The following is an 18349-nucleotide window of genomic DNA, read 5'->3' as shown; positions in this document are numbered from 1 at the left end:
GGTGTACTCAACGACGAACCTGGGTGAACGAATGGAAAACCGTCATTTTTTCGGATGAATCCAGGTTCAGTTTAGAGCATCATGATGGTCGCATCAGGGTTTGGAGACATTGCGGTGAACGCATATTGGAAGCGTGTATTCGTCATCGCCATACTAGCGTATCAGCCGGCGTGATGGTATGGGGTGCCATTGGTTACATGTCTCGGTCACCTCTTGTTCGCATTGACGGCTCTTTGAACAGTGGACGTTACATTTCAGATGTGTTACGAGCCGTGGCTCTACCCTTCATTCAATCCCTGCGAAACCCTACATTTCAGCAGGATAATGCGCGACCGCATGTAGCAGGTCCTGTATGGGCCTTTCTGGATACAGAAAATGTTCGACTGTTGCCCTGGCCAGCACATTCTCCAGATCTCACACCAATTGAAAACGTCTGGTCAATGCTGGCCGAGCAACTGGCACGTCGCAATACGCCAGTCACTACTCTTGATGAACTGTGGTACCGTGTTGAAGCTGCATGGGCAGCTATATCTGTAAACGCCATGCAAGCTCTGTTTGATGCAATGCCCAGGCGTATCAAGGCCGTTATTACGGCTAGAGGTGGTTGTTCTGGGTACTGATTTCTCAGGATCTATGCACCCAAATTGTGTGAAAATGTCATCACATATCAGTTCTAGTATAATATATTTGTCCAATGAATACCCGTTTATCATCTGCATTTCTTCTTGGTGTAGCAATTTTAATGGTCAGTAGTGTACATATGAAACCAGAGGTACAGTTACAATATAATTTCTTAAAACGCCGAAATAACTAACATAATTATTACACATTTACTCAACCAAAGATCTTGACTGTGCAGATACTCTGGTGCACAATGTCAGCAGAGAACTTATACGAAATATACATAAATCTATCGTTTATCGGTGTTACACACTGAGGTGGAAGCGGTAGTATCGTGTACATAGGGTATATTCCTAAAAGGGCAACGCATTTGCGGAGTTGTCACTTGTACTCAGGTGATTCATTTGAAAAGGTTTCCGACTTGATTGTGGCCACACGACGGGAATTAACATACTTTGAACGCGGTATGGTGCTTGGAGCTAGATGTGTGGGATATGACATATCGGAAATCATTTTGAAATTCAGTATTCCAAGACCCACAGTGTGAAGAGTATGCCGAGAATACCAAATTTCAGGCGTTACCTCTCACCATGGGCCACGCAGTGCCCGACGGCCTCACTTAACGACCAAGAGCAGCGGGGTTTGCGCATAGTTGTCAGTGCTAACAGAAAAGCAAGTCTGCGTGAAATAACGGCAGAAATTAATACGAAGAATGTAGCCGTTAGGACAGTGGGGCAAAATTAGTCGTTAATGGGCTAAGGAAGCAGACGACTGACGCGAGTGCCTTTGCTAACAACACGACGTCACCTGCGGTGCCTCTCCTGAGTTCGTGACCATATTGGTTGGACCTCAGACGACTAGGAAACCGTGCCTAGTCAGATGAGTCCGATTTCAGTTGACAAGAGCTAATGACAGGGTGAGAGTGTGGCGTAGACCCCTCGAAGCCATGGACACAAGTTCTCATCAACGCACTGCACAAACTGGTGGTGGTTCCACAATAGTGTGGGCAGTATTTACATGGAATGAACTGGGTTCTCTGGTCCAACTGGACCGATTATTGACTCGGAATGGTTATGTTCAGCTACTTCGAGATAATTTGGAGGAATTTATGAACCTCATGTTTCTAAACAACGACGCCAAGTCATCGGGCCATAACTGTCCACGATTGGTTTTAAGAACATTCTGGACACTCTGAGTGAATGATTTGGCCATCCAGATCGCCCGACATGGATCCCATCGAACTTTTCTGCGACATAGTCCAGAAGTCATTTCATGCACAAAATCCTGTACTGGCAATACTTTCGCAATTATGGACGGCTGTAGACGCAGCATGGTTCAATATTTCTGCAGGGGATTTCCAACGACTTATTCAGTCCATGCTACGCCGGGATGCTGTACTACGCCGAGCAAAAGGAGATCTGATACGATATTGGGAGGTTCCCATGACTTTCGTCACCTCAGCGTATGCTGCGTTCTCGAAGCTGAAGAGTAATTATCATACAAAAAACTGAGAAATAAATCTTTACAGTAATGGGCACATGTGCTGTGTGTTACGGGAGCTAGAGACTAAATGCTGAACATAAGGGACAGAGAAGAATCTGTTTTAACAAACCCTACACCTGCTCTTTGTGACAACCAAACGTGAATGGTACAATGGTCAAAAAAAAAGAAGGAAATTGATTTTTCGTGTGTTTCTGGAGCTATGAAAAGAGCTGACTATTGCTTACGTTGGCCGGGAGCCAGAACACAAACTAGGCAATAAAATCATGCACCAAGCTACAATAACTGAAGCAATGCTTTAAGCTGAGAGGCAAGCTGTGGGAGAAGATATGAAAAGACTACACCACAGGCATCACCGACCGCCAATCGAAAGAATCTTTCTCTCTCCACGTAGATGGCAAAGTATTGGGGGGGGGGGGGCAGGGAGGGGGGGGGGGGGAGAGCGGTGGTCTGGAATCAGAACCAGAGGACAGGGTGTTCTCAACGTCAGTTCTTTACAATTTTCTGACTGAATTCTGGGAGGAGGGGGCGAGACTTTTCTGACCACAGTGTCTCATAGGGACTTGGAGTCTGCTGCTGCTGCTTTTTTTTTCTGTTGGGCACAGAGCCAGAATTTTATTCTGAGTAAGTGTAACAGTGATACAATACATGCATCAACAGTGATACAATACATGCATCAACAAAAGTGTTGCATCACCCTAATACGTCTTGCAAATGTGTTGCTATTGTGACTGCTCTTGTACCAATCAGAAGGTCGGCGCTGACATTGTTTTTAAACATGTAATTACCAAGAGCGCTGCCACGCTCGAATGCATTCCAGCATTTCAACTGAAAGTAAAGCAACAGCAGCGACGCATTAGAGACTTATGTACAAGAGTAGAGTGAGCATCCATCACTGTGACCAGTGATGGGGCCGGCCGCGGTGGTCTCGCGGATCTAGGCGCGCAGTCCGGAACCGTGCGACTGCTACGGTCGCAGGTTCGAATCCTGCCTCGGGCATGGGTGTGTGTGATGTCCTTAGGTTAGTTAGGTTTAAGTAGTTCCAAGTTCTAGGGGACTGATGACCACAGCAGTTGAGTCCCATAGTGCTCAGAGCCATTTGAACCATTTGAACCAGTGATGGGGTCCGCTTCATAACGTTACGAGCAGAAGGCTTGTCAACTAGGGAAGTTGCCCGACGTGTGCACCCGAGACACAATGGTGTGGTGCGGACATGGGATCGGTTCCAGTTGACGGGTAGTGTTGAGGACTTACATCACACAAACTGTCCAAGTTCGACAGTTGCACAGGATGATCGATATCTACGACTTTTCTATCGAATGAACGGTGGGCTCAATGCTTCTCCAACTTAATTTGGCGTTCAAAGAGGCTACAGAACGTCACCTTCCCATCAGACTGTTAGGAGACGATTACAAGATGCCAGGTGTTAGGAGACGATTACACGATGCCAGTCATGGCATGGCGAGGACCACGTCGCACGTCGTACACCACAACGCAATGGACTGCGTTCCAGATGGACAAGATATCCTGAGAAGTGTGCCCCACGATCGATGTCGATTTATGGACTGAGCTTGAATCGGTTTGTACCCTGATAATCTGAGGCACCGTGTTGAAAACAGGCTGGTAATATTGAACTCCTCGTATACTGTATTCCAGATATGCAAAAAGCTGATTGTGGAGTGATGTTCCTAGGTGGCATTTCGTGGGGCCATGGTACACCTCTCACGGTTGTTGACGGCAATGTCACTGCTCTACAGCACATGGACGAGGTTCTGGAACCAACCAATGGAACCATGTTGCCAACACTCTTGTGACAGTTTCATCTGTATGGATGATAACTCATTTGCTCATCATTCTGTTCTCGTGACACACATTCCTTTGGCATGGTAGGATCACCAGAACGGAGTAGCCTGCATGTTTCCTTCATATTAACCCAATCAAGCATGTGTGACGCCGATTGAAGCGAGCTGTTTTCGACGTCAACAACGACCACATACACGGCGCGACTCACGCAAAATATCCATTGAAGAGTGGGACAATTTGAGCCAGGGCTGTGTTGATGATCTCATTGACGTAATGCCACGACGGATTCAAGCCTGCATTCGAGCCAGGGGACGTTCCACTCTGTACTGTAGTTGCTCACGAGTGCTGTGTAAAAACCATGGGAAACAGACGGTTTTGTCGAATGGAAGCGTAGGCTTCCCGGGCCGTAGTCCCTGTCAATAAAATTTTCGTACGTTACTGACCGCACTGTCAATATACGAGTATAAATACACTACTGACCATTAAAATTGCTACACCAAGAAGAAATGCAGATAATAAACGGGTATTCATTGGACAAATATATTATACTAGAACTGACATGTGATTACATTTTCACGCAATTTGGGTGCATAGATCGTGAGAAATCAGTACCCAGAAGAACCACCTCTGGCCATAATAACGGCCTTGATACGCCTGGGCATTGAGTCAAACAGAGCTTGGATGACGTGTACAGGTACAGCTGCCCATGCAGCTTCAACACGATACCACAGTTCATCAGAATAGTGACTGGCGTATTGTGACGAGCCAGTTGCTCGGCCACCATTGAGCAGACTTTTTCAATTGGTGAGAGATCTGGAGAATATGCTGGCAAGGGCAGCAGTCGAACATTTTCTGCATTCAGAAAGGCCCGAACATTTTCTGCATTCAGAAAGGCCCGTAGAGGACCTGCAACATGCGGTCGCGCATTATCCTGCTGAAATGTAGGGCTTCGCAGGGATCGAATGAAGGGTAGAGCCACGGGTCGTAACACAGCTGAAATGTAACGTCCACTGTTCAAAGTACCGTCAATGCGAACAAGAGGTGACCGAGACGTGTAACCAATGGCAGCCCATACCATCACGCCGGGTGATACGATAGTGTGGCGATGACGAATACACGCTTCCAATGTTCGTTCACCGCGATGTCGTCAAACACGGATGAGACCATCATGATGAGAAAAAATGACGTTTTTAGCCATTCTTGCACTCAGGTTCGTCGTTGAGTACACCATCGCAGGCGCTCCGGTCTGTGATACAGCATCAAGGGTAACCGCAGCCATGGTCTCCGAACTGATAGTTCATGCTGCTGCAAACGTCGTCGAACTGTTTGTGCAGATGGTTGTTGTCTTGCAAACGTCCCCATATGTTGACTCAGGGATCGAGACGTGGCTGCACGATCCGTTAGAGCCATGCGGATAAGATGCCTGTCATCTCGACTGCTAGTGATAGGAGGCTGTCGGGATCCAGCACAGCGTTCCGTATTACCTTCCTGAACCCACCGATTCCATATTCTGCTAACAGTCATTGGATCTCGACCAACGCGAGCAGCAATGTCGCGATACGATTAACCGCAATCGTGATAGGCTACAATCCGACCTTTATCAAAGTCGGAATCGTGATGGTACGCATTTCTCCTCTTTACACGAGGCATCACAACAACGTTTCACCAGGCAACGCCGCTCAAGTGCTGTTTGTGTATGAGAAATCGGTTGGAAAAGTTCCTTATGTCAGCACGTTGTAGGTGTCGACACCGGCGCCAACCTTGTGTGAATGCTCTGAAAAGCTAATCATTTGCATATCACAGCATCTTCTTCCTGTCGGTTAAATTTCACGTCTGTAGCACATCATCTTCGAGGTGTAGCAGTTTTAATGGCCAGTAGTGTATGTCCGATGGCAATCTGCTCAGCACAGTCCTGAGGTGGGTCTCTTTCAATAGTGGCCGAAACGTCGGACAATTTTATATCTTGACAATGCGGTCAACAGCCCAGAAGAATTTTATTGACACACAGTTTTGTCGTTACACAAATGTTTGTTGATTTAATTTGGTGACCTGAACACAATGCAAATGAATAAACACATTGGGTTTGCAGCTAATTTTTGTGCCATGAATTTCGAAATAAATGGCTGATGCAAAACTTTTTCTGATGAGTGTATAATTAGTCTTGTCATTTTGTTGTGAATTCAGATCAGTGTAGGCAGAGTGAACTTCAGTTCGAGTACACTCCCAGTTTTGGAATTGATAATTTTCCCAGTCATCTTCCTCTCCTTATCTCTCGGGTTCCTATCAGACCTTTGGAAATCTTCCTCAACCCTTTGGCGAAGCTCCAGCCTGGGCCGTGAGGCCATTTGCCTGGGACGTGAGGCCATTTACCATTGTTGCTTGATGCATACTGTTCAGAACTGAATTTTTGCGTTTGATCCCATCTCCACTACCTGTGATTGTTTTCTTACAGCCATTTCCCTGGTGGCCCTGGACACGCGCCTCGGCTGTCTGGAGGGTAACCTGCCCCCAGACTCGGAACCGCAGCGGATGATCGAGGCGGCACACACCGTGTTCGACTGCATGCTCAAGCTGGACGTGCAGCCCTCGCCCTGGCGGTATATCAGCACGCCCAACTGGAGGCGTATGGTCAAAGCGCAGGACTACTTCTACCAGTAAGTGGAGCTCACCAGCTGGCCCCGTCTCGTGTGATCCGCTGCACTGAGAACGGAAGGCTTCCATCTGCTGCTAGAACTCTGAGCAGAAAGTATATGTTTGGAGGAGAACACGTACAGGGCTCTCTAACGACACATTTTGAGTCAATCACTTACCGCACCAGTTACTAAAAGGTTCTTTATTTTACTTCACAAGCGGTCACAAATATGTACACTAACGGTTATAAACGATATGACATCAATTAAATCAACTGCTAACACTGAAGATACTCCACCCCCTTCCCTCAAAGCAATTATTACAATTATCAGGTTACTAGATGTAATACTATACCAACACTAATCACCTTTTCAAAAAAAAAAATCTACCTTCGAAAGGGTAGATTAACTATGGGCCTCCTTTGGCACCTACACGAGCGGCTATCTTCGTCAATCATTTGGGAAATAAATTCTTCAAATGTTCTTCTTCTTTCTTCTTCCCTAGCATTTGTTCTGCCTCAGGGATGTAGACCGCTTTTTCACGATTTGGTAAATTTTATTACATTATGTAACTTTGCATCCAGGCACACATCCCGACGTCATAACCCTCTTGGTGATCTCAGGGAGGGAAGTTCAGTGCGCTATATCTCTGTGAATCGTGTTAGTGTTTTCCTGTATATTATCGTATTGTAACTGCTGTGTACCATATTCTCTGAGGCGAAATTTCGAGATCAGCCAAACATCTGTTTAAACGTGTGTGGGAAACCGGCTAAAAACCACTCTCAGGATGGACTGTGTACTAGCCTGCAGTTGTTAATCCGCCGCGTGGATTCGATCCCACGTGAACCAACCTCTCGGTTTCGCAATGTAGCGCGCTTGCACGTTACTATATACGAGCAAGTGAAAAAGAAATTTTTTTAAATACCAGCCTGAAGTTACTGTCTATATAGCGTACTACAAACGATATGTTGATGACATTCTTTGCTTTGCTCCAATAAGATCAATATAACTGGGTTGGGTTTCATAGAACATTCTGTGGCTCGCAACAAAACATCGAACAATTTGCAAGCGCCTTTAGTAATATACACCAAAATATTACTTTTACAGTTGAGCACCATCGTGATAAAAGCATTAATTTTTTAGGTCATTCTATTACTATGAATCAGCCTAGTCATGCTTTTGGAATTTATCATAAACCTACATCTTCCGACGTTGTTGTTGTTGTGGTCTTCAATCCTGAGACTGGTTTGATGCAGCTCTCCATGCTACTCTATCCTGTGCAAGCTGCTTCATCTCCCAGTAAGTACTGCAGCCTACATCCTTCTGAATCTGCTTCGTGTATTCATCTCTTGGTCTCCCTCTACGATTTTTACCCTCCACACTCCCCTACAATACTAAATTGGTGATCCCTTAATGCCTCAGAACATGTCCTGCCAACCGATCCCTTCTTCTAGTTAAGTTGTGCCACAAACTCCTCTTCTCCCCGATTCTATTCAATACCTCCTCATTAGTTATGTGATCTACCCATCTAATCTTCAGCGTTCTTCTGTAGCACCACATTTCGAAAGCTTCTATTCTCTTCTTGTCCAAACTATTTATCGTCCATGTTTCACTTCCATACATGGCTACAACCCATACAAATAGTCTCAGAAACAACTTCCTGATACTTAAATCTATACTCGATGTTAACAAATTTCTCTTCTTCAGAAACGCTTTCCTTGCCATTGCCAGTCTACATTTTATATCCTCTCTACTTCGACCATCATCAGTTATTTTGCTCCCCAAATAGCAAAACTCATTTACTACTTTAAGCGTCTCATTCCCTAATCATTCCTCATTCATCGTGTCGTCATTCTCAAAACAAAAAGGCGTTCCTTCTAGCTACAATAAGTAAATTCCTTAAACTGCGACTGTTTGCTGCTGAAGTAAAAAAGGAACTTAACTGATGGCGAAATACGCCCCAGAATAACGACTGTCAGAGCTTGGTAATTGACAAAATTTATAATTTCATTTAGCCTGAAAGAAATAAATCTTAACAAAATGCGAAATCAAGTAAAAAAACAAGTTGTATCATTTCACTTCTACGGCCAGGCCTGATATAAACTCAGATTAAAAAAAAAAAAAAAAAAAAAAAAGAAGTGATCTACACGTAGATTATAAATCAGAATCTTCACCGCTACGTCTTTTAACACACAACATTAACACAACGCAAGACTTATATCGGAACGATGGTATGCCCGTATTACTTATCTCACTGTAAAGCGCAACGGACAAACAGGGAGTAATTTTAAAACGCGATACAAAGAACACACAGAAATGAAAAGGAAAAACATAGGGTGTAAATCCGTCTTCGCTGGTCACCTCATATAAGACAGCCGCACGGTGCACAGTACCAAAAACAACTTTGTAATTCTTCATACAATTTAGAAGGGATACTTTACGGACGTATATGAAGAATAGGTATTTATCTTCCCCTGCAACAATCCAAGGAAACGTCGTTCAGCGAAAAGTGCACACTAAGATACATGATTTTTCTGAACTGACAAAAAAACGTAAAGGTACGCGTACTAGGGATGGGCATGTTGTCAGCACACCGCCCTCTCGGTCGTTATCTGTTTCTTGACGTTTCAGCCGCTACTAAACGGTCGAGAAGCTCCTCAGTTGACCTCATGACGCTGTGTGCATTCCATATCAGTTCTCCCAGCAAAGAAAAATCCCTGGCAGTTCCGTGAACCGAACTAGTGTCCTCCTGACGGCACTTAGCCACAGCTGTGGACTCTGGAGATTACGTATACCACATCGTTATTGACAGCTTCCGTTGAAAGCACTCCGCAATTTCGTTTTGCGTTCAGATGTTAGTAAACACGTCTTTATCACGTAAGGAGCACACTTTGCACCCAAGATAACGACAGAGACCTCTGTAGTTCCTAGCGTTCTAACTTTAACTTTCGCCCGCTCACGCTTAAAGACGTAACTTTATGTAACGTCCACTCCGACTATTTTAGAATCTCATTAGATATAGAAAACTACCTTTAGCTTTTCATTGGTAAAGCATGCAATCTAAAACTTATAATACGTCAAAATATAATTCCTTTTAATGTTAAAGCATGTCAATATTTTAAATTTATCAAAATTTATGGTTTTTATAATCGTGAGAGTCCCATTATTCCTGCGATGTTGTTGGTTAAATCACTTTTAAATCGACTCGATTTTACTTTCTTAATCATTTGACTGTGACTCGCCAATGCAAGCTAAATTTTTCTTTTATTTTTTTCTGAACTAATACTGTACATGCTTAAATTAAAAAAGTTTTTAATGTTCTAACTCTTACTTTCCCCTTATGTATATTATTTAAATGTTCATTAAATCATTATGTATAACTTTTGGTGGCATTTACAATATCAGTTTCAGATTCCACTAGACAATTGCTTCAGTATAAAAGCAGGCCGGCCGGTGTGGCCGAGCGGTTCTAGGCGCTTCAGTGCGGAACCGCGCGACCGCTACGGTCGCAGGTTCGAATCCTGCCTCGGGCATGGATGTGCGTGATGTCCTTAGGTTAGTTAGGTTTAAGTAGTTCTAAGTTCTAGGAGACTGATGACCTCAGATGTTAAGTCCCATAGTGCTCAGAGCCATACAAAAGCCGAAACCGGTGTTGGAATAAAATAAAGAACAGTAGCGCTCTCCAAGCAAGAGGAAACTGATATTCTTGAGCTCTGTTTGGTTCTTTGGGATGTTCACAAATGTTAATAGAACGAAAAAAGAGTACTGGCAGCGCCGCAAGAAGCCAGTTGGATCAATAGGGTAAACATTGGTAAAGCCGTTCTCAAACTGAATGGTGGTTTGAACACCACAGTACTTTATTAGGCCTGTATTTAGGAGGAGCTGAAGTAGCCTATAATTTTTTATATCAGGTGATAGAGCACCTCGTTAAGGATCGGTGAGTGCTGCTGTTTGCACCGTTAGAGTAATCTCCACAGATTCTGGTTTATTTTGATTATTTTCACTCTACAGCTTCCTATAAGATGACTGTTTTTCTTTCAGTACAATATTGTGAATTTTCAGAGAATTTTCTTAGCTAAGAAAAGAGTGCTCTGAATCATCTATGGTATAAGTTTGGGGGCTTCTTATGTTCCACTGTTCAAAGTTCTCGCATTTTCAACGCCGTTCTTATTCTCCCTCATTGGGTTTGTGGTTATTAGTATGGGCTCACCGTAAAAGCATGAGAGAATTGGCTCGCTGAAAATTCGACAGAAATGCTATTTACGTGTAGATATTACTTCCATAGCCACTGAACAGTAAGGTGTGCCGGCCGAAGTGGCCGTGCGGTTAAAGGCGCTGCAGTCTGGAACCGCAAGACCGCTACGGTCGCAGGTTCGAATCCTGCCTCGGGCATGGATGTTTGTGATGTCCTTAGGTTAGTTAGGTTTAACTAGTTCTAAGTTCTAGGGGACTAATGACCTCAGCAGTTGAGTCCCATAGTGCTCAGAGCCATTTGAACCATTTGAACAGTAAGGTGTGTCCTGTTTTTCAGGCTCTGCTTTCCGTAGGCACTCCAGCAGAACAAATATTTGAGGAACGAACCATAAATTGTCAGATTCAAATGGAACTATTACTTGTGCTACTGATTTTGTTCTGTGTAGTAACACGCTGTCGAAGGAAGTATTCAAAAGAAAGCCAAATAGTGTAACGAATCTTACGGTCGCTTGTCGGAAAGATATTGGGCAATAATTAGCAAGTAGATAATGTCCTTCAAGATTGAATCATTCATGGAAACTGAAGTTTTATCCGAATCCCGTAGCTTGATTCTTACCATAATACATGTCGACAAAGTATAGAATAAAAAAAAGTGACATCTCAATTCACTTTGTTTAATGAACTTCCCCTAACCGATCCTCAAATAATACTAATGATGTAACGATCTACATAGACAAGGGGAGGCACACTTTTCTCTCGACGGGACATCCACATCTGTTATTCACCGTCAATCATAACATTACTTGTTTCTAAAAAGGACATCACAACCCGTTTTCTGGTCATGTATCCCACTTTCAGGTGCGTTTTAAAGCTTGAGTCCACAAAGGATGCATAATTGAGGTTAAAATATGTTAAAATAGTGCATCCCTGGTACATGCTTTGAGCAGGATCTATCTACATCCGGATCTCGCTCCAGCTACTGCCGGGTCTGGGTGCTGACGAGTCCTCTCCATTTGGCTCGGTCCTCCCACCACTTTTCTTCCTCCACTTGCTGCCAGGATACACCTCTCCTTTCCACAGATATTCTCACTCCCGTTTTCCACCGTGTTCTGGGCCCGCTCTAGGTCATTTTCCATCCATCTTCAGTTCTTCCATAATTTTGGATATTCTCTGCCCACGCATCCTCTTAACATGCCAGTACCATCTTAATCTCTTTTTTCAATTTCTTCTCTCACACTTTCTTGTTTAAGGTTCTTTCTAATATCTACATTTCTTACTCTGTCCATTCTTGTTTTTCTCTTAACTGCTCTGAGAAATTTTATGTCCTCTGCTTGCAGCCTCCTCCAGTCCCTTTGTGTCATTGTCCATGTTTCTCCTCCATAGGTGACAATAGAGAAGTAATAAATCTTATACATAAGAAGTTTTGCTTTTTCTGAAACTTCCTTATTCCAAACCAGGTGTTTTATTGTTTGGTAGAAATTGCCTCCCTTCTGTAACCTCCTGTTACTTTCATTGGTTATTCTTCCATCACTAGATGTTTCACTCTCTAAATAAGTGAAACTGTCTACCACTTTGAGGGGTTCTCCATTCAAAGTAATATATCCGTTGATCCCTTTTTCTCTTCCAGATACCATTACTTCACTCTTATCTTTAATTATTTTAATCCATACCTTTTCATTATCTTCCACGCATCAAGTTATTACTGTACATGTACCTCTTTAGCGCCCTATATTACAATATCATCTTCAAAAATCATCTTTTAGTCTTTTACTATATCTTTAACTGCCCTATTCATTCCCTCCATCACAACATTAAAAAGTGCAGGGGTAGAATACATCCTTGTTTATGTCCTTGTCTTATTTCGTAGTATTCAGAGTTCCCCAATAGTTTTCTAATTCTACCACTGTATCCTCTGTGCATTGTCTTTATTACATTAATGTATCCATCTTCTGTATCTATCTTCTTCATTTCTTCCCAGAGTCTTTCCCTGTTAACTGAGCCATATGCCTTTTCTACGTCTATAAAAACCATTATCACACTTTTGTTATACTCCTCCACCAACAGTTGATGGATGGAAAATATCAGGTCGATAGTGCTTTTTCCTTTCCTAAGCCCATGCTGTTCTTCACTCAGAGCTCTCCCTATCTTTTCATTTATTCGATTTAGTAAAATTCTTTAAAAAATCTTGGATGTATGACTCATAAGGGTTATTCCTCTGTAGTTTTTACAAAGTCTTTTATTGCCTTTTTTGAAGATGCGAACAATGTCCCATCTTCTCCAATCGTCAGGTATTGTACTATTTCTCCACACACTTGATAGTACTCTACACAGCCACTGCATTCCCGCTGGACCTGCTGCTCCTATCATGTCCACTGATATTTCATCAGGTCCTGGGAACTTTCCCCCCATTCATCTTCTTCATAGCTATTTCCATTTCTTCCCGTGTAATTTGTCCTAGTTTTGTTGCCCAACTTCTCTCAATTTCTCCATTATTTGTTGTTTCCTCGTGTACCTGCTCCTCAGCGTCTAACAGTTTCTTAAAATGTTCTCACCAGAGATCTTTTATATTCCCTGGATCTTCAATCACAGTATCATCATCTGTTTCTATCTTTACTGGTACTTCAGAAGCCTTCCTTTTATTTTTAATCATTTTATAGAACATTTTCTTATTGCTCTTCACATATATTTCATTTTTTTTTGCAAACTCTTCCCAAGCCTTTTTCCTTGCTGTTTCCACTATTTATTTGTACTTCCTCTTTTCCTCTATTATCTTTTGTGGTCCTCGTCATTTTTAGTTTTCCGCCACTTTCTCCCTGCTCCATTTTTTTCTTCTAACTGCTTGGACTGTGGTATCATCCCACCAACTTGTCTGTCTTACTTTTTCCTTTCCAGATGTTCTACCACATACTTTTTGTGCTGCTTCGACTAAAGTGCATTTGAATAAACTATATTCTTATTCTACGTCGCAGAAAACTTCTTTTGGAAATTTTTGGGTGACTAATTCTCTATATTTCTCAGCACTTTAAAATCCTCCTTCAGTTTCCAATCCCGTATCCTCATCACTTTCTTGTGTTTTCTATTTTTCACACACTGATTCATTTACCATTGTTCCACCAGTAATCTATGATCTCTATCTGCAATCACACTTCGAATTACCATCCTGCTTGCTTGCACAGGAAATCCTCTTTGGTCTGCCAAAAGCCCACCGAGCGCGAGGTGGCGTAGTGGTTAACACACTGGACCCGTATTCGGGAGGACGACGGTCAATCTCGCGTCCGACCATCCTGATTTAGGTTTTCCATGATTTCCCTAAATCGCTTCAGGCAAATGCAGGGATGGTCCATTTGAAAGGGCACTGCTGACTTCCTTACAGAATCCGATGAGACCGATGACCTCGCAGTTTGGTCTCCTCCTCCAGATCAACTCAAACCCAAAAGCCTCTCGCCGAAGAGGGCAACGGTCAGCGCTTAGGGGCGCGCCACGCATAGATTCGCAAAGGGATATGTCGGCAGTCTTTCGAACACAGTGCTGCATAGACACCCATCAGACCTGTACCAAGCCCAACGCAAAGTAGAAATGCCCAAACTTTTAACTTTGGGTTGTGTACCAGGGATGCACTATTTTAACATATTTCAACCTCATTTGTCGCTCTGTGGACTCACATTTTAATATGTAGCTGAAGATGGGATACATATCCTGAAAGCGGGTTGTGCTTCACTTTTTAGAAATAAATAATTTTTATAACTGTAGAAGATTTTATGATTGACGACAAGGAGGTGAGTGATTGTCAACGAAGTGAGCAACTAAAAGGAACCTCACAGGCCTATAGTACGAGGAAAACATGTTGTCTACCGCAGTTCGATATGGTCACCATCAGTGTCACCAGTATACTCTTACACAGAGACGAAAATGCGGTGTCATTTGAGGTTAGCGCCACCTGTTTCTCCGTTCACTTTTTCAGTAACTTCCGTATCTCACTTGGAACTAAACACCTTCAGCTGAAACTGCTTGCTTTATTACGGTGAACTGTAATGTCAGTCTTATGACGTCAACCAAGCTATACGACAGAATTAGAAAATGTCCATCGAATAAAGTTATCATTTGTACAATTTCAAATGACGCTGAAGTCTAGTTTTACGCAAGATTCAGTGGACGAAAATAAAATTAAAATCCTCCATAGGTTTCCGATTCTGTTCACATGCAAATAATGCTTATGATATATTAGTTGAAACTGACTGAAATCGCGACAGAAGGCCTAAAAGTAAACAAAAACGATAATCACTGCAACAACGCCAAAATAAAAACCAACATCTTCTGACAGTGTCTGGACTACTAAATCACTGCAATTACTGGTGAAACACTTAATGGTACAAAATCTAAGATCAAATTCAGAGGAGAAATCTCAGAATATTTCGAAATTGAAAGAGCCATGACACAAGATGATCGACCCTCTCCAATTATTATTATTATGTGCGATTGGACCCATACGGATCACGCAAAGCTTTTCCGATTCAATTTTTTAATTCTCCAAACTTCTCTCATTCTTTCCCCATGAATTCTCTTTCTTTCCTCTGTCCATTTTGTCCCCTGTCTCTTGCAAACTTCATTCTCGGGTTGTACTTTCCAACTATTGATTTTTTGCCTGTATACATTTCTGTTTATAACTTCTGAAGAATTTATTTGTGCATTTGCTAGATCTGTTTTGGCTTCTTGTATCCAGGGTATGGTTTTCAATTTTTCAATGTATATTAAAATTTTGTGGGAGAGTCTGGGTGTTGGGAGTTTGTGGATATGACCGTAAAATTTTAGTCTTCTTTTCCGGATGTCTGCGGCGAGGTTAGATAATTTTTCTGTAGTTTTCCGAGACTGTAACCTGTATCCAACTTCCGTTCTTTTTGGGCCAAGAATCTTTCTGATAATTTTGCGTTCCTCTTTCAGGATGCCTTCCAGGTCGCCTTTTCTATGGAGTGTGAGTGTTTCGCTGGCATATAGTGCTTCGGGCTTGATTACTGTATTGTAGTGTCGTATTTTTGAGTGAATGGAGAGACACTTTTTATTGTAGATGTTGTGGATTTTCCAGTATGCTCTTTTCAGTTTTTGCAGTCGAACTTTTTGTGCAGTTTTCTCTCCCCCTGTGGGTTCTAGGACCTCGCCTAAGTATTTAAGGAATGGAACTCTCTCAATTTGTCCATATTTTGTAGTCAGTTTTTGAGTTTCAAATTTTGAGCAGATGAATTTGGTTTTTTGGAAGGAAATTTGTAGCCCAACTTTTTCGGCGCATTCTTTGAGAATGTCTATCTGTTTAATTGCTGTGGTCTCGTTTTCTGCTAGAATGGCCACGTCATCTGCAAATGCCAAGCATGAAATTTTAATACCATCTTTAGATCTTCCTAGTTGTATGGGCTTCCAGTAATTTTGATTCTTCAGTTCTTTTTCCCATTCTCGGATGACTTTGTCTAAGACAAGGTTGAAGAGGAGTGGAGACAAGCCGTCACCTTGTCTGACGCCGGTTTTGATCAGGAAGGGCTCTGATATTTCACCCAGGAATTTTATCTTAGAAGTTGTGTTTGTGAGCGTTTCTTTGATAAGGTTTAGGGTTTTTGGATCGAGTCCTAGCTGCTCAAGGATAATAAAGAGAGATTGCCTATCGATTGAATCATAGGCCTTTGCGAAATCAACAAAGGAACAAATGATCGGACTGTTTCTGACTGCTTTGTATTTTAGTGTTGTCTTCAAATTGAAAATTTGTTCTGCACAGGATCGGTGAGGGCGAAAGCCAGCTTGGTATTCACCAATACTGTGTTCGAGTTGTTCTTGTGTTCGTTGAAGAAGACAAGCTGAGAGGATTTTATAAGTGACTTGGAGAAGGGAGATTCCTCGATAGTTGTTTATCTCTGCCATGTCTCCCTTTTTATGCAGTGGATGAATTAGGGCGCATTTCCAATCTTCTGGTAGTTTTTCTGTCTGCCAAATGTCTGTGATGATTTGAGTGAGTTCTTTGAGGGAATTTGGTCCAAGATTTTTAAGTAGTTCTGCAGTGATATTATCTTCTCCGGATGCCTTGTTGTTTTTCAGTCTATGAATATGTCTTTGGATCTCCTCTAGCGTAGGTGGTGGGGATTCTGGATTTGTGTAGATAGCAGTTTCTTGAGGGAATCTTGAAGAAGGTTCAGGGCAATTGAGGAGTCCGGAAAAGTATCTTGCCATCTCCTCACAATTTTCCCGATTTGTGAGCGCTAGCTTTCCATCTGGTTTTCTGAAACATAGATTTCGTGAGCCGTATCCATTGATTCTCCCAGCAAAGGTCTTATAGAAGTCTCGTACATTATAGTTACGGAAATTTTCTTCAATAGACTCACACTGTTCCTTGAGGTACTTCCTCTTGACTTGTCTGATTGTTTTTGCCACTTGTCTTCTGGTGTTGTGGAAGTGATCTAGATTTTCTGGGGATTTTTTACTGTTATACTTCAGAAAGGCTTTCTTTCTTTCTTCCAGCGCTTTTTCACATCCAGAGTCCCACCAGGGGTGTTTTGTGTTCTTTTTCAATGGGATCAGTTCTTTTGCCTTCTTTGTAATTTTTGTTCGAAATTTTTCCCAAGAGTCAGCTGGTTCCTTTTCCCACTCCTCCAATACTTTTCAGCTGTATTTGAGAAAAAATGACCCAGATGGGCTGAAACTTAAATCAGGGCTTAAAATTGATGAGCCGATCAAATTAGGAACAACCAATGTTAGGACAGACTACTTATCTTCTACAGACGACCTGGCAGCACATTCAAACAGCAGAAAGCAAACAGAAGTTCTTAAAGAAACAGTAGAAATACTAGGTATCCAAATATCATTTGAAGAAACAAAATCTTTTTCTATAAACGGGCACACAAAATTCTAATAACTAAATACGAGAAAATAGAGAATTTCTCAGTTCAAATACTTAGGTGAAACCATTCAGAAGACCGACCTGCAAAAAGATTAGTTACGAAATTCGTTGCCACAGAAGGGAAACAGTTTATAAATTTACAGAAGATATCTCTAATGAAATAAAAAATCATCTCAACATATACAAAACTGAGACTAGACTTTACAACGTTCATCAAACTAGGGAGTCTTCATGGGACTGAAACACACATTACAAACAGAAAGAGCGACACTGAAGAAATCCAAAAGAAAGGACGAAAAACAGTCAGAAAAACATTAGGTTCAAGTTATACTGAAGAAGGAAGATACACTAAGAGCAAATGAAGAAGTTGCAAAGTACAGTATACCAACATTTATTCGAATATGAAAAACGCAGACTAAAATTCTATATGCATATCAAAAGAATGGAGCAACAGACTAGCTGGACAGACTGTAGAATTTAAGAAAAAGACCCAATAAGGCTGAAATTGAAACAATCAAATGGGACGGTGCAATAAAAGAAGCTCCGAAGACAGTAAGACAATCGCAACTTGATGTACCAGACAGAAAAAATGTTAGGCAGAAATTTCACAGGTGGACAGTTGCCCTGGCAGAGAAACCCAAGCACACTGGAGCAACTTGATCTGACGAGCGGAAAAGAGCGCATGTTGAGAGAATAAAAGTGGTACGGACACCAAAGTAAAGCTGAA

General features: G+C 42.3%; 1 protein-coding gene across 1 annotated transcript in view; it reads left to right on the top strand.

Moving 5' to 3' along the window:
• The window catches only part of LOC124795372 (probable cytochrome P450 301a1, mitochondrial), a 338959-nt gene that overhangs the window by 272419 nt on the left and 48191 nt on the right, over positions 1-18349 (top strand). The window contains exon 7 of the mRNA XM_047259378.1: positions 6377-6578. Within this exon, the coding sequence (XP_047115334.1) occupies positions 6377-6578 (202 nt within the window). The remainder of the gene's footprint in view (positions 1-6376; positions 6579-18349) is intronic.

This window comes from Schistocerca piceifrons, chromosome 4 (assembly GCF_021461385.2).
Source record: "Schistocerca piceifrons isolate TAMUIC-IGC-003096 chromosome 4, iqSchPice1.1, whole genome shotgun sequence".
In the NCBI taxonomy this organism is placed as follows: Eukaryota; Metazoa; Arthropoda; class Insecta; order Orthoptera; family Acrididae; genus Schistocerca; species Schistocerca piceifrons.
This window is presented reverse-complemented; position numbering and strand designations above follow the sequence as displayed.